The following is a 27226-nucleotide window of genomic DNA, read 5'->3' on the forward strand; positions in this document are numbered from 1 at the left end:
AGCGTCTGCCTTTGGCTCAGGTCATGATCCCAGGGTCCTGGGATTGAGTCCCATGTTAGGCTCCCTGCTCAGCGGGGAGTCTGCTTCTCCCTCTGCCCCTCCTCCCACTTGTTCTCTCAGTCCCTCTCTCTCTCTCTCTCTCTCTCTCTCAAATAAATAAAATCTTTAAAATAATATCTATTATTTATATGTAATAGTGGACAGACCTACTTATTTCAGCTCAAACTAACAAGCTAGCAAAAATCTCCTGGACTGACTTTTTTTAGTACAAAAAATTTGTAAGACATTATATTTCAGCTCAAACTAACAAGCTAGCAAAAATCTCCTGGACTGACTTTTTTTAGTACAAAAAATTTGTAAGACATTTGAAGATAATGTACCTTGAACAAAATAAAATAAATTACAGATTATCAAGATACAAACTTTTTTTTCAGTTCTTATTTAGTTACTTTAAGTTTTTAATTAAATTCAGTCAGTTAACATACAGTGTTATATTAGTCTCAGGTGTACAATATAGTGCATTCCTTCATCCCCATCACCTAGTTCACCCATCCCCCACACCCCACATCTTCTCTATCATTCATCTGTCGATGAACATCTGGGCTCTTTCCATAGTTTGGCTATTGTGGACATTGCTGCTATAAACATTGGGGTGCTGGTGCCCCTTCTTTTCACTACATCTCTATCTTTAGGGTAAATACCTAGTAGTGCAATTTCTGGGTCATAGGGTAGTTCTATTTTTATTTTTTGAGGAACCTCCAATACTGTTTTCCACAGTGGCTGCACCAGTTTGCATTCCCACCAACAGTGCAAGAGGGTTCCCCTTTCTCCACATCCTCACCAACACTTGTTCCTGGTGTTGTTGATTTTAACCATTCTGACAGGTATGAGGTGATATCTCAGTGTAGTTTTGATTTGCATTTCCTTGATGATCAGTGAGGATGAGCATCTTTTCATGTGTCTGTTGGCCATCTGGATGTCTTCTTTGGAAAAATATCTATCAGGTCTTCTGCCCATTTTTTAATTGAATGATTCATTTTTTGGGTGTTGAATTTTATAAGTTCTTTCTATCTATTGAATACTAACCCTTTGTCAGATATGTCATTTGCAAATATCTTGTCCCATTCAGTAGGTTCTCTTTTAGTTTTGTTGATTGTTTCCTTTGCTGTGCAAAAGCTTTTTATCTTTTTTAACATTTTTTATTTAAATTCAATTAATTAACATATAATGTATTCTTGGTTTCAGAGGTACACGCCTGTGATTCATCAGTCTTATATAATACCCAGTGATATTACATCACATGCCCTCCTTAATATCTATTACCCAGTTACCCCATCCCTCCACCCTCCTCCCCTCTAGCAACCCTCAGTTTGTTTCCTATGATTAAGAGTCTCTTATGGTTTGTCTCCCTATCTGGTTTCTTCTTGTTTTACTTTTTACTCTTTTCCCCTATGATCCTCTCTTTTGTTTCTTAAATTCCACATATTGGTGAGATCATAATGATAATTGTCTTTTTCTGATTGGCTTATTTCGCCTAGCATAATACCCCCTAGTTCCATCCACGTCATTGAAAATGGCAGGATTTGGGGCGCCTGGGTGGCTCAGTCGTTGACCGTCTGCCTTCAGCTCAGGTCACGATCCCAGGGTCCTGGGATCAAGCCCCAAGTCGGGCTCCCTGAATGGCTGGAGGCCTGCTTCTCCCTCTCCTCCCCCCTGCTTGTGTTCCCTCTCTGGCTATTTCTTTGTCAAATAAATAAAATCTTAAAAAAAAAAAAAATGGCAGGATTTCATTTTTTTGATGAACATATATACACATACATACACACCACATCTTTTTTTTAAGATTTTATTTATTTATTTGACAGAGAGAGAGAGATCACAAGCAGACAGGCAGGCAGAGGGAGAGGAAGAAACAGGCTCCCCGCTGAGCAGGGAGCCCAATGTGGGGCTCGATTCCAGGACCCTGGGACCATGGCCCGAGCCGAAGGCAGATACTTAACCGACTGAGCCACCCAGGCACCCCCACACCACATCTTCTTTATCCATTCATCTGTCGATGGACATCTGGGCTCTTTCCATAGTTCAGCTATTGTGTACATTGCTGCTATAAACATTGGGGTGCTAGTGCCCCTTCAGATCGCTACATTTGTGTCTTTGAGGTAAATACCTACTAGTGCAATTGCTGGGTCGTAGGGTAGCTCTATTTTTAACATCTTGAGGAACCTCCATACTGTTTTCCAGAGTGGGTGCACAAGTTTGCATTTCCACCAACAGTGTAGGAGGATTCCCCTTTCTCGGCATCCTCACCAACATTTGTTGTTTACTGTCTTGTGAATTCTAGCCATTCTGACTGGTATGAGGTGGTATTTCATTGTGGTTTTGATTTGTATTTCTGTGATGCCAAGGAATGTGGAGCATTTTTCATGTGTCTGTTGGCCCTTTGTATGTCTTCATTGGAGAAATGTCTGTTCATGTCTTCTGCCCATTTCTTATTGGATTATTTGTTCTTTGGGTGTTGAGTTTGATAAGTTCTTTATAGATCTTAGATACTAGCCCTTAATCTGATATGTTATTTGCAAATATCTTCTCCAATTTTGTTGGTTGTCTTCTGGTTTTGTCAACTGTTTCCTTTGCTGTGCAAACGCTTTTATTTTGATGAAGCCCCAGTAGTTCCTTTTTGCTTTTGTATCCCTTGCCTTTGGAGATGTGTCTAGCCAGAAGTTGCTGTGGCCCAGGTGGAAGAGGTTGCTGCCTGTGTTCTCCTCTAGGATTTTGATGGATTCCTGTCTCATATTTAGGTCTTTCATCCATTTTGAGTCTATTTTTATGAATGCTGTAAGGTGAGCATTTTTTCATCCATGTTCATTAGGGATATTGGTCTGTAATTATCCTTTTTGTGGGGGTCTTTGTCTGGTTTTGGGATCAAGGTAGTGCTGGCCTCATAGAAAGAGTCTGGAAGTTTTCCTTCTATTTCTGTTTTTTGAAACAGCTTCAGGAGAATAGGTATGATTTCTTCTTTAAATGTTTGGTAGAATTGCCTGGGAAGCCATCTGGCCCTGGGCTCTTGTTTGTTGGGAGATTTTTGATTACTGCTTCAATTTCCTTTCTGGTTATAGGTCTGTTCAGATTTTCTGTGTCTTCCTGTTTCAGTTTTGGTGGTTTATATGTCTTTGGAGACATGTCTAGCCAGAAGTTGCTGCTCCATGTTTATAAGAAATGGAAAGCATCCATTTCTTCCAGAGTGCCTGGTTTCTTGGCATATAGTTGCTCATAATATATTCTTAAAATTGTATTTCTTTTGTGTTGGTTATGATCTCTCCTCTTTCATTCATGATTTTATTAATTTGGGTCCTTTCTCTTTTCTTTTTGATAAGTCTGGCCAGGGGTTTATCAATCTTATTAATTCTCTCACAGAATCAGCTCCTAGTTTCGTTTGATCTGTTCTACTGTTCTTTTGGTTTCTATTTCATTGATTTCTGTTCTAATCTTTATTATTTCTCATCTCCTGATGGGTTTAGGCTTTATTTGCTGTTCTTTCTCCAGCTCCTTTAGGTGTATGTTTAGCTTGTGTTTGAGACTTTTCTCATTTTTTGAGAAAAGCTTGTATTGCTATGTTTTTCCCTCTTAGGACCAACTTTGCTGCATCCCAAAGGTTTTGAATGGTTTTGTTTTCATTTTCATTTGTTTCCATGAATTTTTTTAATTCTTCTTTAATTACCCGGTTGACCCATTCATTCTTTAGTAGGATGCTCTTTAGTCTCCATGTATTTGCGTTCTTTCCAACTTTGCTCTTGTGATTGAGTTCAAGTTTCAAAGCATTTTGGCCTGAAAATATGCAGGGAATAATCCCAGTCTTTTGGTACCGGTTGAGACCTGATTTGTGACTCAGTATGTGATCTATTCTGGAGAATGTTCCATGGGCACTAGAGAAGAATGTGTATTCTGTTACTTTAGGCTGGAATGCTCTGAATATATCTGTGAAGTCCATCTGGTCCAGTGTGTCATTTAAAGCCCTTATTTCCTTATTGATCTTCTGGTTAGATTATCTGTCCATTGCAGTGAGTGGGGTGTTAACGTCCCCTGCTATTATTGTATTATTATCATTGTGTTTAATTTTGTTATTAATTGGTGTATATAATTGGCTGCTCCCATGTTAGGGGCATAAATATTTACAATTGTCAGATCTTCTTGTTGTATAGCCTCTTTAATTAAGATATAGTATCCTTCCTCATCTTTTATTACAGTCTTTGGTTTAAGATCTAACCTCTCTTATAGAAGGATTGCCACCCAGCTTTCTTTTGAAGTCCATTAGTATGATAAATGGTTCCCCACCCCCTCACTTTCAATCTGGAGGTGTCTTTGGATCTAAAATGAGTCTCTTGCAGACAGCATATGGATGAGTCTTGTTTTTTTTATCCAATCTGATACCCTGTGTATTTTGATTGGCTCATTTACATTCAGAGTAACTATTGAAAGATACGAATTTAATGCCATTATATTACCTGTAAAGTCACTGTTTCTGTAGATTGTCTCTGTTCCTTTCCGGTCTGTTATTTTTGGGCTCTCTCTTCACTTATAGGATGCCTTTTTTTATTTCTTGCAGGGCTGGTTTAGTGATCACAAATTCTTTTAGTTTCTTTTTGTCCTGGCAGCTTTTATCACTCCTTCTATTTTGAATGACATCCTATCTGGATAAAGTATTCTTAGCTGCATATTTTTCTCATTTAGCACCCTAAATATGTCTTGCCAGTCCTTCCTGGCTTGCCAGGTCTCTGTGGATAGGTCTGCTGCCAATCTAATATTTCTACCCTTGTAGGTTGTTCTTTTATTTCTCCAGAAAGGGACTCTCTAGTGTCTTCTATGCTTTTCTCAAGCCTAGCTAGTATCTTTGTAATCGTTATTCTGAACTCTAGTTCTGACATCTTACTTATGTCCATACTGATTAGGTCCCTGGCAGTCAGTACTGCCTCTTGTTCTCTTTTTTGAGGTGAGTTTTTCCATCTTGTCATTCTGTCCAGAGAAGAATAGATAAACAAGAAAACAAAATATTAAAATGGCAACAACAACCCCAGATACACACTAAACACTAAAATATACACTAAACAAACCAGAAGAGACCCGAAACCAAAAAAGAGAGAAAGAGAATATAATCAACAGGTGAACACAACAGAGGAGTCTGTAGGGTTTGGAGACTGTGTGTGTGTGTATATATATATATATATATATATACACACACATATATACACACACACACACACAAATAAAATTAAATAGAATGATAGGATAAAATGAAAATTAAAAAAAAGATTTTAAAAAGAATGGGGCGCCTGGGTGACTCAGTTGGTTAAGCGACTGCCTTTGGCTCAGTTCATGATCCCAGGCTCCTGGGATCGGCCCCGCATCAGGCTCCCTGCTCGGCGGGAAGCCTGCTTCTCCCTCTCCCACTCCCCTGCTTATGTTCCCTCCCTCGCTGTCTCTGTCTCTCTGTCAATTAAATAAATAAATAAAATCTTTAAAAAAATAGAAGGCAACTGTCTTAAAAAAAAGATTTAAAAAGAGTTCATAAAATAAATTCGTTGAAAAAGGTAAGAAAAAAAATTAAAGTTGAAAGACTAAAGAATCATGGTAAAAAAAAACCATGAATTCTATATGCTATATTCCCCTAGCACTGGGTTCTGCCGTTCCCATTGATCGGTAAACTTGGTCTTGGCTTGCTGGCTGTTCGTGCTGATCTTCTGGGAGAGGGACCTGTTGCCATGGTTCCCAAATGTCTTTGCCGGAGGCGGAATTGCCCCGCCCTTGTCGTCGGGGCTAAGTAATCTGCTCGGGTTTGCTCTCGAGAGCTTTTGTTCCCTGCAAGCTTTCAGCACAGGTTTGGAGGTCGAGAGTGAAATGGCAGCCTCCCAATCTCCACCCCGGAGGAGCCGAGAACTCGGGGCCCCACTCCTCAGTGCGCCCCCAGAGAAAAACAGTCAATCACTCCCATCTCCCCGGTCTCCAGCTGCACTCTGTGCTCACCCGGCCTGTGATCGAGCATTTCTCTCTCAAGCACATAACCCCATGTAGAGTCTCCAAACCCTACAGACTCCTGCGGTGCGCTCCCGCGCCGCTCCTCCCAGGGGAGGAAGGGGAGTCTCCCCGGATCTGCCGCTTGTTGGGTCCCTGCTGGAGGAGCAGTGGCCCGACTGTGGCGCGGATCACAGTTTATGGTAACCCCAAGCTGAGAGCCCATGCCTTGGCTCCATCTCTGCAGCTGGCTTCCCTGCTCCGATCCCTGGGAGCTCTGCCGCACTCAGGCACCCCCGGTCTTTCTGTGACCCCGAGGGTCCTGAGACCACACTGTCCCAGCGAGGGTTCCACCACCCTCCCCCTTAGTCACTGGAGTGACGTCCCTCAGCAGAGCAGACTTCTAAAAGTTCCAATTCTGTGCTCCGCTGTTCTATCACTTGCCGGTAGCCGGTTGATGGAAGCTCCCTTCCACCGTGGTCTATCTTCCCGAATATAGCCTCAGATTCACTTCTCTGCACGTCCTGCCTTCCAGAAAGTGGTCGCTTTTCTATTCATAGAGTTGTAGCTATTTTCTTAGATCTCCGGTTGAGTTCACAGGTGTTCAGTATGATTTGATAGCTATCTAGCTGAATTCCTGGGACCAGACGAAATTTAGGTCTCCTACGCCTCCACCATCTTGGACTCTTCCCTCCTGCAAAAGTTTTTTATCCTGATGAAGTCCCAATAGTTCCTTTTTGCTTTTGTTTCCCTTGCCTTTGGAGATGTGTCTAGCCAGAAGTTGCTGCAGCTGAGGTCGAAGAGGTTGTTGCCTGTGTTCTCTTCTAGGATTTTGATGGATTCCTGTGTCACATTTTAGGTCTCTCATCCATTTTGAGTTTATTTTTGTGTATAGTGTAAGAAAATTCTTCTGCATGTGGCTGTCCAATTTTCCCAACCCCGTTTGTTGAAGAGACTGTCTTTTTGCCATTGGACATTCTTTCCTGCTTTGTTGAAGGTTGACCATAGAGTTGTGGGTTCATTTCTGGATTTCCTATTCTGTTCCATTGATCTATGTGTCTGTTTTTGTGCCGGTACCATACTGTTTTGATCACTATAGATTTGTAATAAAACTTCAAGTCCTCGGCCCACTTTTATCGTAAAACAATTGTGTGAATCTTAAGCTTATGATAGACACAAATTTAGTTTCAATTTATTGAGAAGCTTCACATGTACATATAAATTGGTAGAGCCCTCGAAATAACAGGACTTACCAATATGTGGCTTGTTATACTCTAATCAAGATATTTTGCGGTTTGGGTGTGGGTAGGTGTGAAACATTTGAAAGATATGCCAATTCTGCCAGGAGAGGTATTCAAGTATAAATGGACAGTGACTGTAGAAGATGGGCCGACTAAATCAGATCCTCGGTGCCTGACCCGATATTACTCAAGCTTCATTAATCTGGAGAGAGATCTAGCTTCAGGACTCATTGGCCCTCTCCTTATCTGCTACAAAGAATCTGTAGATCAAAGAGGAAACCAGGTGAGTTCATGTCTTTCAAAGTTCTGGGTTTGATGGACTGATGATGCATATGAACTTTCAGATCTCTCAGTGTACGTCCCCCTATAGTCTGCAGAAAATATAATAGTCTGCAGTATTGGCCAATAAAAGAAATGAGCTGGGTTTCTCACAGTTGTTTTTGAATTTAGTTTGGTTTAATAAACTTGCCTGCTGGATAGATAGGAGAGCCTCTCCTATTATATTCCTATAATACTCATTCCCAGTGTAAAATTTCATTTTCTGGTGGCCACTGGCTGGCTCACTTGGAAGAGCATGTGACTCTTGATCTTGGGGTCATGAGTTCAAGCCTCTCATTGGGTGTAGCAATTACTTACCTAAATAAAACTTTAAAAAACTTAAAATTCCACTTTCTGTAAATGATCTTGCTCATTTTTACATGCCAAACTACTGCTCATTTTTAGATGACCTGTGAATCTGTATCAGAGTCTAGACTTCTCCCCTGGATGTCTCATCATGAGTGACTCAAAGACACCTCAAAATGAACATATCTGCAGCATCTAGCATAGTGCATGGCATGTGGTAGGAATTCAATAAATATTTGTTGAGCACAATACAGGGAAAGACACAAAATATTTCAGAAATGTTTAGAATTTAGACCACTTATACTGCTTTAAGAAAATAAAGCTAAATTCTCTGCATAAGGAAAGCCTAATGCTGGGGTGCCTGGGGGGCACAGTTGGTTAAGCATCCAACTCTTGAATTTGGTTCAGGTCATGATCTCAGGGTTGTGAGATCAAACCCCACATCAGGCTCTGTGCTCACTGCAGGGTCTGCTTAGGACTCTCTCTCTCTCTCCTTCTGCCACTCCCCCTCAAAATACATAACTAAAATCTTTTTTTAAAAAAAAGAAAGGAAAGCCTAGTGCTTCTCAAAAACTCACTGCTTGCATCAGAATAACTCGTTGCCATATTGCTGAGGCTTGACTGGATGTCAGTTTGGTTATTTACTACATAGGATTTTTACTAGTCTGAAAACATTTCCTTGGTTTAGAGAATAAAGCACGTGAGTTTTAAAACACATGGCACACAAACCCAAAAAGGCATAAATTTGGGCAAGTACCTGTCCTGACAAATTTTTCCTAATTATAGTTTTTACCACCAGTTTTTTGGAAGAGGACTGAAATGTACCTCTATATTTTCCCCAATGTCCTCTCCTCAGCATTTTGGTTTCTGTAGCACTAGGTTATGCAAAATGAAATTTATACATATTAATGAAGTTTACACATTAAATCTTAACAGAATCAACTAGCAAATAACTCATAACTTTGGTTCATATACAAACTGCTCTTCTAAAAAGAACTTTAAACTTTTTTAACAGAAAACTTTAGATATTAGTGTTAATTAACATTTTATGGCCCATCTTAACTTTGTTATTTGATTTGTTTTCTATTTTTAATTTTTTATGGATTGGTAGTTGCCTTTCCATAAAGTTTAGGAAAGGCATTAATCTTCCTTGACTTGACTAACTTGTTTAAGAAAAACACTGAATAATCACTTGGGTCTTTAAAGTTGCCTTGAGGACACATTTGCTCTAAAGTTACACTCACTGCTACTCCCAAGCCCTGGTATATGTGCATAATAGTGACCCTATGGAGAAATTGGAATTGAGCCAAAGGTTTCAATATAGATATATCACCTGCATGCTAATTTTTATGGGACAATACTAATAGCAGTTCTTTCTTTCAATATGTGTAATTAACAGATGATGTCAGACAAGAGAAATGTCATCCTGTTTTCTGTATTTGATGAGAATCGAAGCTGGTACCTCACAGAGAATATGCAGCGCTTCCTCCCCAATGCAGATGTAGTGCAGCCCCATGATCCAGAGTTTCAAGTCTCTAACATCATGCACAGTAAGTAAAGCAGCACTCAAGTCCAGTGGGTAATGGATAAGGGAAAATTGAAGCCACCAAATGATGTCCAGATAATGGATTAACTTATATGCCATGTAAGAGTCATATTTCCTTAAAAATTGTTACATGGGGGTGCCTGGATGGCTAGGTCAGCTAAGCATCTGACTCTTGATTTCAGCTCAGGTCATGATCTCCGGGTCGTGGCATTGGTCCCTGTGTCAGGCTCTGTGCTCAGTGGGAAGTTGGCTTGAGATTCTCTCTCCCTCCCCCTCTGCCCGTCCCCCTTACATAAGCTCTCTCTCTCACTCTCTCTAAAATAAATAAATCTTTTAAAAAATTAATATATATGAACGTATACAGTTTTATATAAAGGCTTAATTATGATCATATACTGCATATATTTTTTTCTTTTAGAAGGGATTTCAAAGGATAAATCAGATAAGACACAACTTTCGTTTACCCAAATATACATAAGCCATCCTTAATATAAAATGCACTCAGGGTTCCTAGCTGGCTCAGTTGGTAGGGTGTGCAACTTTTGAACTCAGGGTTGTAAGTTTGAGCCCCTTGTTGGGTGTAGAGATTATTTAAAACTAAAATCTTTTTTATTTTGTTTTTTTTTTAATTTAAAGATTTTATTTATTTATTTGACAGAGAGAGAGAGAACAAGTAGGCAGAGAGGCAGGCAGAGGGAGAGGGAGAAGCAGGCTCCCCGCGGAGCAGGGAGCCCGATGCGGGGCTCGATCCCAGGACCCTGGGATCATGACCTGAGCCGAAGGCAGCTGCTTAACCAGCTGAGCCACCCAGGCGCCCCTAAAACTAAAATCTTTTTTAAAATGTTTTTAAATTCACTCAGTTGGTAAGTTACACATGAAATACAAAGGGAATGCAATTTTACACATGTAAACCAGTTGCCAGCTATAGCAATTTAAGTCAAATCAATCAAGACACTGTACATTAAAAAAACATCTTTTTCCCAGCTTTATTGAGGTAGAATTGACACATAAAAATTATATATATTTAACGTATACAAAATGATTTTTTTGTGTTTACTTGGCTGCCTCCCTTTTATCTCTGTTTCCTTCCATATTACACCTTCCCACTAACCTTTTCATGTCCATGTAGCCCATGTTAAAATTTTCTCCATGATTATATAATCATGTATATAAACATATATAAACACATATAAACACACACACACGTAGTCTTAGTCTGCTAGGCCTGCCATAACAAAGTACCAAAGAATGAGTCGCTTCAACAGCAGAGATTTACTTCCTTGCAATTCTGGAGGCTAAAGGTCTGAGATCCAGATTCAGCAGGATTGGTCTCTTCAGAGGCCTCTTTCATTGGCTTGTAGATAGCCACTTTCTGTGCCCTCACATGGTCTTTCCTCTGTGCATGTACGTGTCTGGGTACAAATTTCATTTTTTTTAATTTAAATTCAATTAGCCAACATATAGTACATCATCAGTTTCAGATGTAGTGTGCAACAATTCATTATTTGCGTATAACACCCAGTGCTCCATGCAATACATGCCCTCCTTAATACCCATCACCCAGTTACCCCATCCCCCACCCCCCTCCCCTCTGTAACCCTCAGTTTGTTTCCCAGAGCCAAGAGTCTCTCATGGTTTGTCTCCTTCTCTGATTTCTTCCCATTCAGGTTTCCCTCCCTGTCCCTGTGGTCCTCCATGTTATTCCTGATGTTCCACATATGAGTGAAACCATATGATAATTGACTTTCTCTGCCTGACTTATTTCACTGAGCATCATCTCCTCCAGTCCCATCCATGTGGATGTAAAAGTTGGGTATTCATCCTTTCTGATGGCTGAGTAATATTCCATCGTATATATGGACCACATCTTCTTTACCCATTCATCTGTTGAAGGACATCTTGGCTCTTTCCACAGTTTGGCTATTGTGGACATTGCTGCTATGAACATTGGGGTGCGTGTGGCCCTTCTTTTCACTACATCTGTGTCTTTGAGGTAAATACCCAGTAGTGCAATTGCTGGGTCATAGGGTAGCTCTATTTTTAATTTTTTGAGGAACCTCCACACTGTTTTCCAGAGTGACTGTACCAGTTTGCATTCCCACCAACAGTGTAAGAAAAAAAAAAAAAGAAATGAAAAACTTTAATCTGAAAGATAAATGAATCATAGTAAGCTTCATATTATATATACTATTTTTCCCTAGTGCTGGGGTTTTGCAGTCCTGTGTGCTCCATAAACTTGGTGTTCGCCTCTTGTTCCAGCTGGTCTTCTGGGGGAGGGGCCTGCTGTGCTGATTCTCAGGTGTCTTTGCCTGGGTGGAGTTGCACCGCCCCTTGCCAGGGGCTGGGCTCACTGTAAGCTGCTTCTGGTTGCTCTATGTGGCTTTTGTTCCCTGAAGGCTTTCTGTGCCTCTTTAGAGGATGAATATAAAAATGGCCACGCCCTGATCTCCAGCCCCAGACCTGAAAGATCATTCTTTCTGTGACCCCAGGGATCCTAAGACCACACTGTCCCACCTAGGATTCTGCCCCACTTTGCCACCTGAGCACCTTTCAGGCAGGGAAGTCCCTCATCAGAGCTGACTTCTAAAAGTTCCAATTTTGTAGTCCACTGCTATATCACTTTCTGGTAGCTGGTTGATTGAGGCTCCCTCACCCCATCGTTTATTTTCCGATATGTTGGTTCAGAGTCACTTCTCCATACCTCCTACCTTGCAAAAAGTGGTTGCTTTTCTATTTGTAGAATTGCAGCAATTCTTTCCTTAGATCTCAGGTTGAGCTCACAGGTGTTCAGAATGATTTGACAGCTGTCTAGCTGAATTCAAGGGACCAGATGAAACGAGGTCCCCTACTCTTCTGCCATCTTGCCTCCCCTCCACAAATTTCCTTTTCTTATAAAGACACCATTCATAGGGGCGCCTGGGTGTCTCAGTCAGTTGAGCGTCCAACTCTTGGTTTCAGCTCAGGTCATGATCTCAGGGTTGTGAGATTGAGCCCTGCATTGGGCTCCATGCTCAGTGGGAAGTCTGCTTGAGTTTCTCTCTTTCCATCTCCCTCTGCATGCCCCTCTCTCTCAAATAAATAAAATAAATCTTTAAAAAAAATGACAGCAGTCATTTAGGGTTTGAGCCCACCCTAAGACCTCATTTTAATGAATGACCTATTTAAAGACCCTGTCTCTAAATACAGTCACATTCTGAGAGAAAAGAGGTTAGAACTTTGACATATGAATTTGGACGGGAGCATAATTCAACCTATTACAAAAATACATATGTGTATGTGTTTTATACATATACAGAAATCAGAATGGTCAAAAATATGATAAAAAATTTCAGTCTCGGGGCACCTGGGTGGCTCAGTCATTAAGCACCTGCCTTCAGCTCAGGTCATGATCCCAGGGTCCTGGGATCGAGCCCCACATCAGGCTCCCTGCTCAGCAGGAAGCCTGCTTCTCCCTCTCCACTCCCCCCTGTTTGTGTTCCCTCTCTCACTGTGTCTCTCTCTGCCAAATAAATAAAATCTCTAAAAAAAAATTTCAGTCTCAGGGGCGCCAGGGTGGCACAGTCAGTTAAGCATCTGACTCTTTGTTCTGGCTCAGGTGAAGCTCCGCATTGGGCTCCATGCTCAGTGCACAGTCTGTTTGAATTTCTCTTTCTCAATCTCTCTCTGCCCCTTCCCTCCACCCCTAAGGTAAATAAATAAATCTTTCAAAAAAATTTGAATCTCACTACAGGTAAATGCAAAATAGAATACCAATGCTATAGCACTTCATACCTATCAGACTGGCAAAATTATAATACAGTTATTACTAGTGGGCTTATAAGTATGAGGAGGCTATTCTCATACAATGCTACTGGATAACTAGTACAGTATTTTAAAACCAGTCTCATTGAAACCATTAAAATTTAAAATATATGTCTTTTGGAGTGTGGTTCTAGTTAAGATGGAATAAGCATATGTTACCCTGTCTATCCCACTGAATGACTAAAAATCCTTAACAATGCATGAAGCAGCTATCTGAGAACCTTGAAAAGTAGTTGGCAGCAGGTAAATTGGGGAAAGAAACTAGAAAGTTTTAAAAGCATTCATATTAAAGTGAAGAAATGAAACCTCATATGACATGATTGTCTGCATAGGAAATCTCAAGAACTCTACAAGAAAACTCATAGAACTAATAAGTGAGTTTAGCTTCATTGCAAAATACAAGGTCAACATACAAAAGTCAGTCATATTTCTGTATACTAACAGCAAACTGTTGGAAACACAAATAATGAAAATACCGTTTACAATAGCTAAAATAGGCATAAATCTAACAAAATGTACAACATCTATACACTGAAAATTGCAAAACATTGTTGCAAGAAAATTTAAAAGACATACAATGTGGAGAGACACACAATGGTTACAGATTGGAAGACTAAGTAGAGTGAAGATGTCAGCTATCTCCAGATGGATCTGTAAATTTAATGCAATTCTTAGTAAAATCTCAGCAAGATTTTTTATTTGATAGAGAAAAGCATATTACCAGATTTATATGGAAAGGCAAAGAAACTAGAATAAGCCAAAACAATTTTGAAAAAGAAAAATTAAGTTGGAGGACTCATATTACCGAATTTTAAGACTTACCATAAAGCTACAGCAATCAAGATAGCATTATATTGACACAGAATAGTGTAGAAATACATAGCTAATTGATTTTTGGCAAAGACAGAAACACAATTCAATGGAGCAAGGATACCCTTTTCAACAGTTTTAGAACAATTGGTCATCCATATAAAAATATATGAACCTTGACCTAAATCTCATACTTAAACAAAGATTAACTCAAAATGGATCATAGATCTAAATGTACAATGTAAAACCATGACCTAGAGTTAGAAGAAGGCTTCTGATAAATGACATAAAAATTGAAATCCATAGTAGAGAAATATTGATAAATTGAATTTCATCAAAATTAAAAACTTGCTCTACAAAAGATACCGTTAAAGAGAATGAAAAGCCACAGATGAGTAGAAAATATTTGCAAATCATGTATCTGAATGCTCAGGCTCAGCAGTAAAAAAAACAAACCCCTAAAAATGGGCAAAAGATTTGAACAGACACATCACCAAAGAAGATATATGGAAGACAAAGAAGTACCTGAAAGAATACTCAACATAAGGAATTGCATATTAAAACCTGAGTGAGGTGGTGCCTGGGTGGCTCAAGTCGGTTAAGTGTCTGACTCTTGATCTCCACTCGGGTTTGATCTCAAAGTCGTGAGTAAAAGCCCCACGTTGGGTTCCACACTTGGCATGGAGACTACTTAAAAAGCCTCAGGGAGATGTCTCTACATACCTGTTTTAATAGCTGAAATAAAACGTATAATATTAAATATGCTAGCAAGAGTGCAGAGCTGTAGGAGCTTTCACACTCTGGGAGACAATTTGGCAGTTTCTTACAAATTTAAACATATACTTAACATATGATCCAGAAGTACCACTCCTGGATATTTTCCCTAGAAAAATGAAAACTTATGTTCACACAAAAACCTGCCCATGAAGGTTTACAGAAGCTCTATCCATAAGTTTTAAAACTTGGAAACAGAACTTAAGTCTTGACCCAGGGGTACCCCAGAAGCACTCACCCTGTGGTCATGCAGCCCACTCTTGGAGCAGCACCAGGAAGGAAAGCCACACCAGAAGGGGAGAAATGCCTCAAGGATGAAGCTACCAATCAGGAGGAACCAGAGGCTAGAGTCTAAGCCCAGAGTGAAACTGTATGGAGAACCTGTGAGAGCAGCACATACATGTTGCTGAGAGTGAAATCCTCTTCTTCGTTTACCACTTCTGAGGTTCACCCCTCTGCACCCAGCTCCAGTGATGAGGAAATAATTGAACTCTTTGTCCAGGAGCTGAGTAAGCAGCGCTCCCCCTGACCACAGGGACCCAGAAGAGCCCATCTCTCCTTTCTGCACACCGCACTTGGCACCCTGCCTTCCTTGCCCTGACTTGACTTGAAATTGGCTGAAGACTACACAAGAATGCCTCTTACCCACTTCCCATCCCAACTGGAAAATTCCAAGTGATGTGGCCTTATTGGCACCATGCCCACATCTATACTGGCTGCTGATTGGCTTTGGGGGATATCCCCATCCTTTGCTCCTTTTGGTCCTTCCCCTCTGTCATCCCCTTGGGGTGCATTCCTCTGCTGGGGACATGGACAAATTAACCCCACAGTAAGAGGGGAGGAAAGAGGGAATTTCACATCCCCTTGTTCTAGATTCACTTTAAGGCTTAATGCCTTTGAATTTCTGTTTGCTTTGTAAATACATACACATGTATGTATGCATTTGTGTTTTGCAAGATGGGGGAGAAAATTTTTTGGCTTTGATAAAATTGGGTGTGAGGAGATTTTGAATGCTATAGCCCCAAGCTTTTTCCATTTGGGGCCAGCAATTTAAAGTGGGGGGATGTCCCACCAAACTAGGAGAGTCTCCCCCCAAACCAGGGACCTCCTTCCCACTAGTGCCTTCCCCCTTCCTTTCTTTTTCTTTTTAAAGATCTTATTTATTTATTTGAGAGAAAGAATGAGCAATGGTGAGGGGTGTGTGGGGGGGGAGAGAGAGAGAGAGAAGCAGACACCCTACTGAGCAGGCAGCCTGATGCAGGGCTCGATCCCAGGACCCAGAGATCATGATCTGAGCTGAAGGCAGACGCTTAACTGACTGAACCACCCAGGTGCCCTACCCTCCCCCTTTCTATGAGGAATTAAGATGCTATAACATTTTGGAAACTCAGTTTTGGGGGGTTTTATTTGGATATGTTTTGGGGTCCATGCCATTTTTATCCCCTGGGGAAAACTTGATGACAAAGGAAAAAAGGAAGAAACCTGTCCTTTCCCACCTTCACCTGTAGCTTCTTGAAAATGGGCCTTTGTGGAACAAATGTGCCAGTTTTTATTAAAAAACAAAATAAAATCTTGGAAACAATCAGAACATCCCACAGTAAGCAAATGATTAAACAAACTGTGGTACATCCATACACTTGAATATTTTTCAGCAATAAAACAGAATGAACTATTGATATACACAACATGAATGACCCTCAAAGGCATTAAGCCGAGTGATAAGATCCAGTCTCAAAAGGTGACATACTGTATTATTTCATTTACAAGGCATTCTGGTGAAGGCAATGGTATAGGGATGAAGAATAGATCAATGGTTATCAGAGCTTGGAGTTTGACTATTTGCAATGAAGAACTCCAGTACAATGGAGTTTTCTATGTTAAGTAAGATGTTCTGTATTTACACATTGACATATGTGCTGAAACTCATAAAACTGTGTACCAAATAAGAATCAATTTTACTCTGTAAACTTCTATTTTTTTTTAAGTAATCTCTGCACCATAGGGCTGCAACATGGGGCTTGAACTCACAACCCTGAGATCAAGAGTCACATGGTCCTCCAACTGAGCCAGCCCAGAGCCCCTACTATGTAAATTTTTAGAATGAAATATATATACCTTTTGATCCAGCATTCCTACTGCTGGGATATGTCTCATAGGAATAAAAACTAAAATCAAAGATGATGCCTATTGTTAGAGGAAGGTTGAATATATTCTGGCACACCAATATGAAATATTATGAAGCCATTAAAAATGAATTAGAGGGGCACCTGGCTGGCTCAATCAGTTAAGTGTCTGTCTTCAGCTCAGGTCATGATCTCGGGGTCCTGGGATTGAGCCCCATGTCGGGCTCCCCGCACCATGGGGAGCCTGCTTCTCCCTCTCCCTCTACTTGCTGCTCCACCTGCTTGTGCTCTCTCTCTCTCTCTCTCAAATAAATAAATAAATAAAAACTCTAAAAAAAAAATGAATTAGAGCTGTACCCAGCTACTTAAAGCAATTTCTATGAAATATTGTTGAATAATATATTGCAGGTGCAGAAAAAGTGTATATAATATGATCTCATTTTTGTAAAATAAACAATGACCACAAAAGAGAAACCATAGATATGTATGCATATATGTCTATGTAGAGAATGATATGGTTTCAAGACAGGATGATATGTTCTAATTGTTCTGGATTGGGGTCTTTCCTCAGTATTTCTAATCATATCTCTAGCATTTTACTCCCACTTTGTTTCAAGAACAAAATTATGTAAATTATATCAAGAAATACTATGGCAATATGAGTCTTGAGAAGAGGGATTTGATGTTTTCTTTTTTCAAATCCAATCCATTTAGCCCATCTGCAGGGGATTTATGGTAATATCTTACTTTGTGTTTCCTATTCTTTCTGAATTTTTCTATTTCCCTTTGAGGAGGATTACCCTTTTTTTTTTAATGTTAAATTAGTCACCATACATTACATCATGTAGTGTTCCATGATTCATTGTTGGCGTAAAACACCCAGTGCTCCATGCAATATGTGCCCTCCTTAATACCCATCACTGGGGGGCGCCTGGGTGGCTCAGATGGTTAAGCGTCTGCCTTCGGCTCGGGTCATGATCCCGAGGTCCTGGGATTGAGCCCCATATCGGGCTTCTGGCTCAGCGAGGGGCCTGCTTCTCCCTCTGCCTCTCCGCCTGCTCATGCTCTCTCTCTCTCTGTATCTCTGTGTCTCAAGTGAATGAATAAAATCTGGAAAAAAAAAACAAACCGTCACCGGGCTATACCGTCCCCCTGCCCCCCTCCCCTCTAAAACCCTCGTTTGTTTCTTGGAGAGTCCGTAGTCTCTCATGGTTCGTCTCCCCCTCCGATTTCCCCCCTTTCATTGTTCTCTTCCTACTATCTTCTTTTTTTTTTTTTTTTAACATACACTGTATTTTTTGTTTCGGGGGCACAGTTCTGTGATTCATCAGTCTTACACAATTCACAGCGCTCACCATAGCACATACCCTCCCCAATGCCCTATCCCCTGGCCCGCCCAGCCCTCCCACCCCCCACCCCCCACCCCCCACCCCTCCAGCAACCCTCAGTTTGTTTCCTGAGGTTGAGAGTCTCTTAACGGTTTGTCTCCCTCTCTGGTTTCGTCTTGTTTCATTTTTCCCTCCCTTCCCCTATGGTCCTCTGTCTTGTTTCTCGGATTGAGGAGGGTTATTCTTGAAATATTGCCATTCACACAAAGTCTGTTGTTATTTGTTTTGTTTTGTGTCCAGAATTATTGAAATATAGTTGACACATAACATTGTGTAGGTTTAAGATGTTGATTTGATACATTTATATATTGCAAAATGATTACTGCCATAGTGTTAGCTGATACTTCCACCATATCACATCATTACCATCTCTTTTTTTCTAGTGAGAACATTTCAGATCTCTCTTAGCAACTTTCAAGCATGTAATACAGTATTATTAATTATAATCACCATGCTGTACATTAGATCCCAAGAATTTATTCATCTTCTCACTAGAAGTTTGTATCCTTTGACTAACATCTGCCCATTTCCCCCGTCCTGCCATCCCTGGTAACCAGCCATTCAACTCTCTGGTTCTATGAGTTCAGCTTTTTTAGATTCCACATATAAGTGGAATCATACAGTATTTGGCTTTCTCTGTCTGACTTATTTCACTGATGATCACATTTCCCTGATGATTAATGTTGAGCACCTTTTCATGTACCTGTTGACCAATCGTATGTCTTCTTCAGAAAAAATTCTATTTAGTTCCTCTGCCCTTTTTAAAAATCAGATTTTGTTTTGTTATTGAGTTGTATGAGTTCTTTATATCAGATAAATGATTTGCAAATATTTTCTCTTTAGGTTGCCTTTTCATCGTGTTGATTGTTTCTTTTCCTGTGCAGAAGCTTTTTAGTTTTGATATAACCCCACTTATTAATTTTTCCTTTGTTGCTTGTGCTTTTGGTGTCATATCCAAAAAAAATCATTGCCAAAACCAATGTCAAGGAGCTTTTTCCCTGTGTTTTCTAGGAGTTTTACAGTTTCAGGTCTTATGTTTAAGTCATTAATCCATTTCAAGTTAATTTTTGTATGTGGTGTAATGTAAGGCTTCAATTTCATTCTTCTCCATGTGGTTATCCAGTTTTCCCAACACCATTTATTGAAGACACTACCCTTTCCTCACTGATTATTCTTAACATTTTTTAAAGATTCTATTTATTTACTTGAGAGACAGAGAGCACAAGGGGGGGCAAGAGAGGCAGAAGGAGAGGGAGAAGCAGACTCCCCACTGAGCAGGAAGCCCGGGATGATGACCTGAGCCAAAGGCAGATGCTTAACCCACTGAGCCACCCAGGTGCCCCCCTCATTGAATATTCTTGACTACATTGTCAAATATTAGTTGACCATAGAGTTGAGGGTCCATTTCTGGGCTCTCGATTCTGTTCCATTAATCTATGTGTCTATTTTTATGCCAGTACCATATTGCTTTAATTACTATAGCTTTGTAGTATAGCTTGAAATCAGGAAATGTGATGCCTCCAGCTTTGTTCTTTCTCAAGACTGCTTTGGCTATTCAGGGTCTTCTGTGGTTCCGTATGAATAGTCATATTTGCCATCAGCATTACCAATAGCTCATTCTCTTTTGCTACCTGTTTGAAATGCTGTCTTTATCATATATCAAATTCCCATTTATATCTGTGTCCCTTTCTGGATTCTATATTCTGATTGATATATTCATCTATACCTGCATATTACCACACATTTAATTATAAGAGATTTATAGTATCTTGTAATGCTTTGTAAGGCAAGAAATTTTGATTCTCAGTTAGTTGCACTAGAGTCTGAGCATTGCTTACTTGATTTGTGGACCACCACTGCAGAATAGATATATGGAAGAGGCTTTCAGAAACAATTCCTTTTATAGACTGAAGTCAAAGTTACTTTTGTTTAGCTTTTTATTTAGAAATAACTTCAAACTTACAGAAGTTCTGCAAGAATAGGATAGAGAACTCCCATATACCCTTTACCCAGATTCACTAATTTTTAATAATTTTCTATATTTGCTTTATCATTCTCTTTCTTCTCTATATACTCACTTTTATTACTTATTTTCTTTTTTAAAAAAGATTTTGTTTATTTGACAGAGAGAGACACAGCGAGAGACGGAACACAAGCAGGGGGAGTGGGAGAGGGGGAGAAGCAGGCTTCCCGCCGAGCAGGGAGCCCGATGCAGGGCTCGATCCCAGGACCCTGGGATCATGACCTGAGCTGAAGGCTGACGCCTAACAACTGAGCCACCCAGGCACCCCTTATTACTTATTTTCTGATTGAGAACAGGTTGCCCTTTTATCTCTTAGTACTTCATTGTGCATTTCCTATGAATACAGATAATTCTCTTATGTAACCAAAGTGGAATTATGAAATTCAGAAAATTTAACATTGATATAATACATTTATCTAATTGGCAGCCAATATTCCAATTGTATAAATCAGTGCCATCTTTTGTAGCATTTCCTCCCTCCACTTCATGAAGGGTCAAGGTCTGTGATTCTTCTCACTTTGGGTTTGGGACCTAGCTCATCAAGTATTAATAATCTACTTTTTTTGGAAAGTATAATGCTATCTCTTCTTGGGAATAAGGTAATGGACATAACATATAATTATTTCTAATCATATGACAACCTCAAATAATAAATCTGGATACTGCTAAAACCTCTTGCTCCCCATTTCTTTTGCAGGCATCAATGGCTATGTTTTTGACAACTTGCAGCTGTCAGTTTGTTTGCATGAGGTGGCATACTGGTACATTCTAAGTGTTGGAGCACAAACTGACTTCCTGTCTGTCTTCTTCTCTGGATATACCTTCAAACACAAAATGGTCTATGAAGACACGCTTACCCTATTCCCATTCTCAGGAGAAACTGTCTTCATGTCAATGGAAAACCCAGGTTAGTTATTTATGTTATTCTTTTTTTAAGATTTTATGTATTTATTTGAGAAAGAGAGAGAGAGTGGTGGGAAGGGGCAGACAGAGAGGGAGAGGGGAGTCCTAAGCAGATTCTGCACTGAGCTTGGAGCCCAACGCAGGGCTCAGTCTCACGACCCCGAGATCACGGTCTGAGCTGAAACCAAGAGTTGGACACCCAACCAACTGAGCCACCCAGGCACCCCAGTTATTTATTTATTCTTTTACTAACAGCTGTGATCCCTTCACTAGCCATGAATTTGCTCATATGTGGGCAAATACTAAATGGTTCAAGTGATCTTAATAATTGCAAGGCATTTTAATGACAACAATACATCAGATATTTAACTTTAAAATCTTTCCTCTAAAAAGTGCCTTTACTTACCATTGGCCAAAATTATAAATGTGTTTATTAAACTATAGTGGTGAATATACATTTATACATGCAATTAACATGTGAAGCTAAATATGTTTCTGTGTGCTTTGTGAACTGTGTACTCTTATAAATACCCCCTAGAAGCCTTTGGGAGTGCATTGTAATCTCTCTTTGTACACATACCCTCAAACCACTGGGAACCCTTTAGGACGAATGTCACTGGCAGTTTCTCATCTTCTCTCTCCATCCATAACCACTGCAAGGCTTTTGAAAGCACCAGCCCTGTGATCAGGAGGAACACTGACCTGGCCTAAATCCAACACAGATTGTTGCTTCATTTATACAGTTTAGTAACAAGTGCTAGGCCACTCTGTGCTCCAGTCCCTCCCACCTCTATCATCTGCAGAGGAAAGCACATAAAACTACCTGCAGATTATAGTTATTCTCTTACATGGAAGGCTTTTCTGGAGATAAACTCTCATGGGAAAATTTGTGGGGAATAAAAGCCAATCTCATCATATATAAACATATGTTCACCTTTATACCCAGAAACTTTTCTTAGGTCAAGTAATGTACTTTTGTGGGAAGTGAGTAAAGAAGAACCTGACAGAACTCCAATAATGTCTCTGAAAGTATCTTTTATATTTATGTTTACATCTTTGTTATCTGTTTTATACCTAATTTGCAAACTCTCTGAGAACAGAGACCTTGTTTATCTTATTCATCACTGTATCTCTGAAGTTTATAGTTCCTGGCCTATAATAAATGCTTAATAAATATTTTTCCCATTAATGAATGAATCAAATATGTACAAAAAGAATATGAAACAGTATGTATAATATGGTTGTAATTGTCTAAACCAAAGAGAGAAAGTGTCTGTATGTGTATGTGTGTGTGTATAAGCAGAGAAAAAATATTTTAAATATCAATATTTTGAGAAGCTTTTAGATTATTTTGGTGATCACTTAAATTCTAAAGACAAATTAAAACTCTGCTTTATGTGTCTTGAGGAAAAAATTTTAATAGAATATCACTAATTACAAAGCTCAAGCCAAAGCCCCTAGAGATTTCCTGTGTTCAACATGGTAAAGTCTGATCCCTTTTGTTTATTTTATTGAGGTAAAATTCACCATTTTAACCTTTTAAAAGTATACAATTCAGTGGCTTCCAGTACATTCACCATGTTGTGCAACTATTACTATTATCTAATTCCAAAATATTTTTATCACCCCAAAGAGACCCTTTACCATTAAGCAGTCACTTCCCATCCCCCCTTTCCTAACAAGCACTAATCTACTTTCTGTCTCTAGGAATTTGCCTCTTCTGAGTATTTCATATAAGTAGAATAATACAATATTTGTCCTTTTGTGTCTGGCTTCTTTCACTCAGTGTAATGTTTTCAAGATTCATCCATGTTGTAGTGGGTCTCAGTACATCATTCTTTTTATCACTACACACTTCACTTTACACTGCTTTAACCACACATCACCATAAAAAATAAATGATAATTATATGATGTGATAGAGGTGCTAGCTAATGCTATGGTGGTAATCGTATTGTAATATATTAATGTATCAATCTGCTCTGAGGGATTTCTTTTCATGGGGAAAGGAAACAGGACGACTCTAGCAACTCTAATCACCACCTGAAGACCTCCACAGTCTTCACAGATACTGAAGCCAGCTCACAGAGCTGCTCAGAGTTTAAGCTGCATCTTCTCCCCAAGGATATGATGCTGGCCCTGCTCCCTGGGGCCTAGGCCTCCATAGCACCTGCCATCCTCAGGGCCTGAGGCACCACACAGTACCCCATCATCCCTGGGGCCCATGCTGCTGTTGTACCCTGCCCCCAAGCACCAAGCCACCAGAGCACCCCACCCACCAGGGCCTAGGCAGTGGGGCATGCCCCAGAGACCTGGACCCCAGCTCCATGGATGATCTATGCATGCCTGAGCTTTGGCCACTGACACCAGCACAGCAGATGTGCCCATGCTCCAAGACCCTGGAGCATGGTAGTTTCATGCACGCCTGAGCCTAGAACCCTGACTCTGCTGCCACTCTGAGTGTCTGCACCCTGAAAACCAGCATTACCACTACTGCATGCACCCTTCTGCCCCAGAACCTAACACCATCACCAAGGCCTGGACACTCACCTGCCAGACCCAGCACCAAGATGGATCCCCCTAGCTAGGACATTGCCCTGTGGATGAAAAAGCCAGCCTCTAACAACTCTCACTGCCACTGCTACCAGACACAGCCTTGGCCACCAAGGGCCTCCCCCTCCATTCTTCACTGACATTAACCTCAGCTGATAGAGCTGCATAGAAATGATGCTACTGTGCCCTCCCTGTGCCCCACCCACAGGTGAAAGTCACTCCCAACCAAGTCAGTCCATCCATACAGACTGGAAGAGGTGATTGCTCCCTCAAATGCAGGGCCACAAGAAACACACACAAGAAAAGCTGACATAGCCAGAGGAACACAGTAACTTTCCAATGACTGACCCCAAAGAAATGGAAATCTACAAATTGCCTGTAAAGAAACTCAAACTTAACTATTTTAAGGAAACTCAGCAAGATATAAGAGAACACAAACAGGCAATTCAATAAAATTAGGAAAATAGTACATTAACAAAATAAGAAGTTCAAAAAAGAGAAATCACTTTAAGAATTCTGGAGCTAAAAAGTACAATGAGTGAAATGGGGGGAAAATACATCAGACTTAATCAAACAGAAGAAAGAATCTGTGAACTCAATAACAAATCTTTTGAAATTATCCAGTCTGAGGAAAAAAAAAAAAAAGGAATGAAGAAAGCCTACAGGACTTAAGGGATACCATTAAATTTTTCCCAAGAAGACATACAAATGGCCAATAGGTATATGAAAAGGTGTTCAAATCACTAATCATCAGTAAATGTAAATCAAAACCAAAATGAGATATCACCTCACATCTGTTAGGATGCCTATTATTAAAAAGACAAGAGATAGCAAATGCTGGTGAAGATGTGGAAAAAAGGGAACCTGCATGCATTGTTGATGGAATGTAAACTGGTGCAACCACTCTTTAATTTGAGATTCTTCACAAATTAAAAATAGAATGATTCAGCAATCCCACTTCTGAGTATATAGCCAAAGGAAATGAAATCATGATTTCAAAGACATATCTGCACTCCTGTGTTTATTGCAGCATCATTCACAATAGCCAATATATGGAAATAACCTAAGTGTCTATTGATGAATGAATGGATAAAGGAAACGTGATATATATAATGGAATATTATTCAGCCACAAAAAGGAGAAACCACCATTTATGACAATATGGATGAACCTGGAAGGCATTATGCTAAGTGAAATAGCCAGACAAGGACAAATACTGTACGGAATCACTTATGTGGGAAATCTAAAAAAGAAGAAGAAGAAAAAGTCAAACTCATGGAAACAGATAGTAGAATGGTGGTTATATCATGTTTTGTAACCTGCTTTGTTTCTTAATGATATGTTCAATGTTTTTCTATATATACATGTAATAAATATAGACGAGCATAATTATTTTTAAAAGATTGCTTAATATTCCATACTAGGGATATTGTACCAGCCTTGGATGACCAAAGAGCTCTTGTCTATTGGAGCCTGAGATGTGCTCCTACCTACCTGTGATCAGCTGGGCTCTGTCTCTCTGGGTTACTTTGATAAAAACTAATTCCAAGATTGATAACAGCTTACAAAAATAATTAGTTCACTGAAAGCCCCAGTTATATCACTGAGGCAGGAGACTTAACTGGTCTATATATTTGTAAGTCTCAAACTTGGCTGGGCATCTTATGCCTGTGTCAGAAGTTGGAGGAGGGGATAGGCAGCTGGTGTCTCTAAGGGAATTATAATTCTTTTAATTTTCTTCGCAACTGTAACTATATCTCCTTTCTTATTTTAAATTTTGTACATGTAGGATTTCTTATTTTTATTTGGTTATTTTATTGTTTTTCATCAGAGTCAACTCTTCTTTAAGCTCTTGGATTGAGATATTAACTTTTATTCATGCATGTAATACAAAAAGTTGTTCTCATTACAAAATTTCAACAAGTACAGATAGAACTACAGTCCTTGATCACTATTCCCAATCCCAGGCTCTTCTCAGAGTTTGTTGTATGGCATTCCAAACCTGTTTATGGAGTTTCATTTTCCCTTTTCTCAGTCAGTTACTGTCCTTCTTAAAAAAAAGAAGGAACTGGTTATGTCTAAGTTATAACAGTAGAATTTTAAGAGTCAAAGACCTTATTTAAATTACTCATTTCAGCTCCAGTCCTAGTCTACTCTGACCCAACAAGGTTTTTTTTTTCTTCAAGTTTTTATTTAAATTCTAGTTAGTTAGCATGTAGGGTAACATTGGTTTCAGGAGTAGAATTCAGGGGCACCTGGGTGGCTCAGTCAGTTGGGCGTCTGACTCTTGGTTTCAACTCAGGTCATGATCTGAGGATGAGATCAAGCCCTGCAACGGGCTCCGTGCTCACCACAGAATCTGGTTGTCTCTCTCCCTCTTCCCCTCCCCCTGCTTGCTCTCTCTCTCTCGAATAAATAAATAAAATCTTTTTAAAAAGGAGAATTCAGTGATTCATCACTTACATACAACACCCAGTGCTTATCACAAGTGCCCTCCTTAATACCTGTCATTCATCTAGCCCATCTTCCACCCACCTCCTTCCGTCAACCCTCGGTTGTTCTCTATAGTTTCTTATGGTTTGTTTGCCTCCCTTTTTTTTTCCCCTCCCATATGTTCATCTGTTTTGTTTCTTAAATTCCACATTTGAGTGAAATCATACGGTATTTGTCTTTCTCTGACTGACTTATTTCACTTACCATAATGCACCCTAGCTCCATCCACATCATTGTGAGTGGCAAGAGTTCATTCTTTTTGATGGCTGAGTAATATTCCATTGTGTTTGTATACCACATCTTCTTTATCCATTCATCAGTCAGTGGACATGTGGGTCTGTCCATAGTTTGGCTATTGTTGATAGTACTGCCATGAACATCAGGGTACGAGTAGCCCTTTGAATCTGTATTTTTGTATCCTTTGACCTAACCTAGTTTTATGCCATCAAAAATATCCTTTAAATGTTATGAAATTAGGCTCCCAATCCACAAACTTATGTTCACTATGGAATCAAATAGGATTTCATTTCTTATTTTTATAACTTGTTTAATTGAAACTTCTAATTGTTTTACTGTTCTTACTATAATGTTTCCCCTTTAGTTATTGTCTTTTTTTTTTTTCAAGAGTTTTATCATACAATGTATTCTTTTTACTTAGAGACTGACCTCCTGGACCCATGCATCCTCATCCAGTCTGGGCTGGTTCTTTCTAGAATTGACTGAGTATCAGTTATTAACTTGGGACTTTTCTTCATCCTTCTTCAGCATAGGTGCCTGCCTCTTTCCTGAATCCCATGTCATCCTATTTTTTAAATATACAATATACTCCTTTGTTTTGAAAACACACTTTCATCACTTCCTGAGATTGGCTGCTTTAGAAGTAGATTTTCTAAATTTTTGTATAATAGAAAATGTATTCTCATTTCCCATTTGATTATCTGG

At 39.7% G+C, this 27226-nt stretch overlaps 1 protein-coding gene across 2 annotated transcripts in view; it reads left to right on the forward strand.

Annotated features, from left to right (window-relative positions):
• Nucleotides 1-27226, forward strand: part of F8 (coagulation factor VIII) — a 138008-nt gene that overhangs the window by 52256 nt on the left and 58526 nt on the right. For both annotated transcript variants that reach the window (XM_028094884.2, XM_088020568.1), the window contains exons 11-13: nucleotides 7316-7530; nucleotides 9271-9421; nucleotides 21034-21243. In XM_028094884.2, coding sequence (XP_027950685.1) covers nucleotides 7316-7530; nucleotides 9271-9421; nucleotides 21034-21243 — 576 coding nt within the window. The remainder of the gene's footprint in view (nucleotides 1-7315; nucleotides 7531-9270; nucleotides 9422-21033; nucleotides 21244-27226) is intronic.

This window comes from Eumetopias jubatus, unplaced genomic scaffold (assembly GCF_037043125.1).
Source record: "Eumetopias jubatus isolate StellerSeaLion01/CBP00866 unplaced genomic scaffold, mEumJub1_p1.0 scaffold_60, whole genome shotgun sequence".
Lineage (NCBI taxonomy): Eukaryota > Metazoa > Chordata > Mammalia > Carnivora > Otariidae > Eumetopias > Eumetopias jubatus.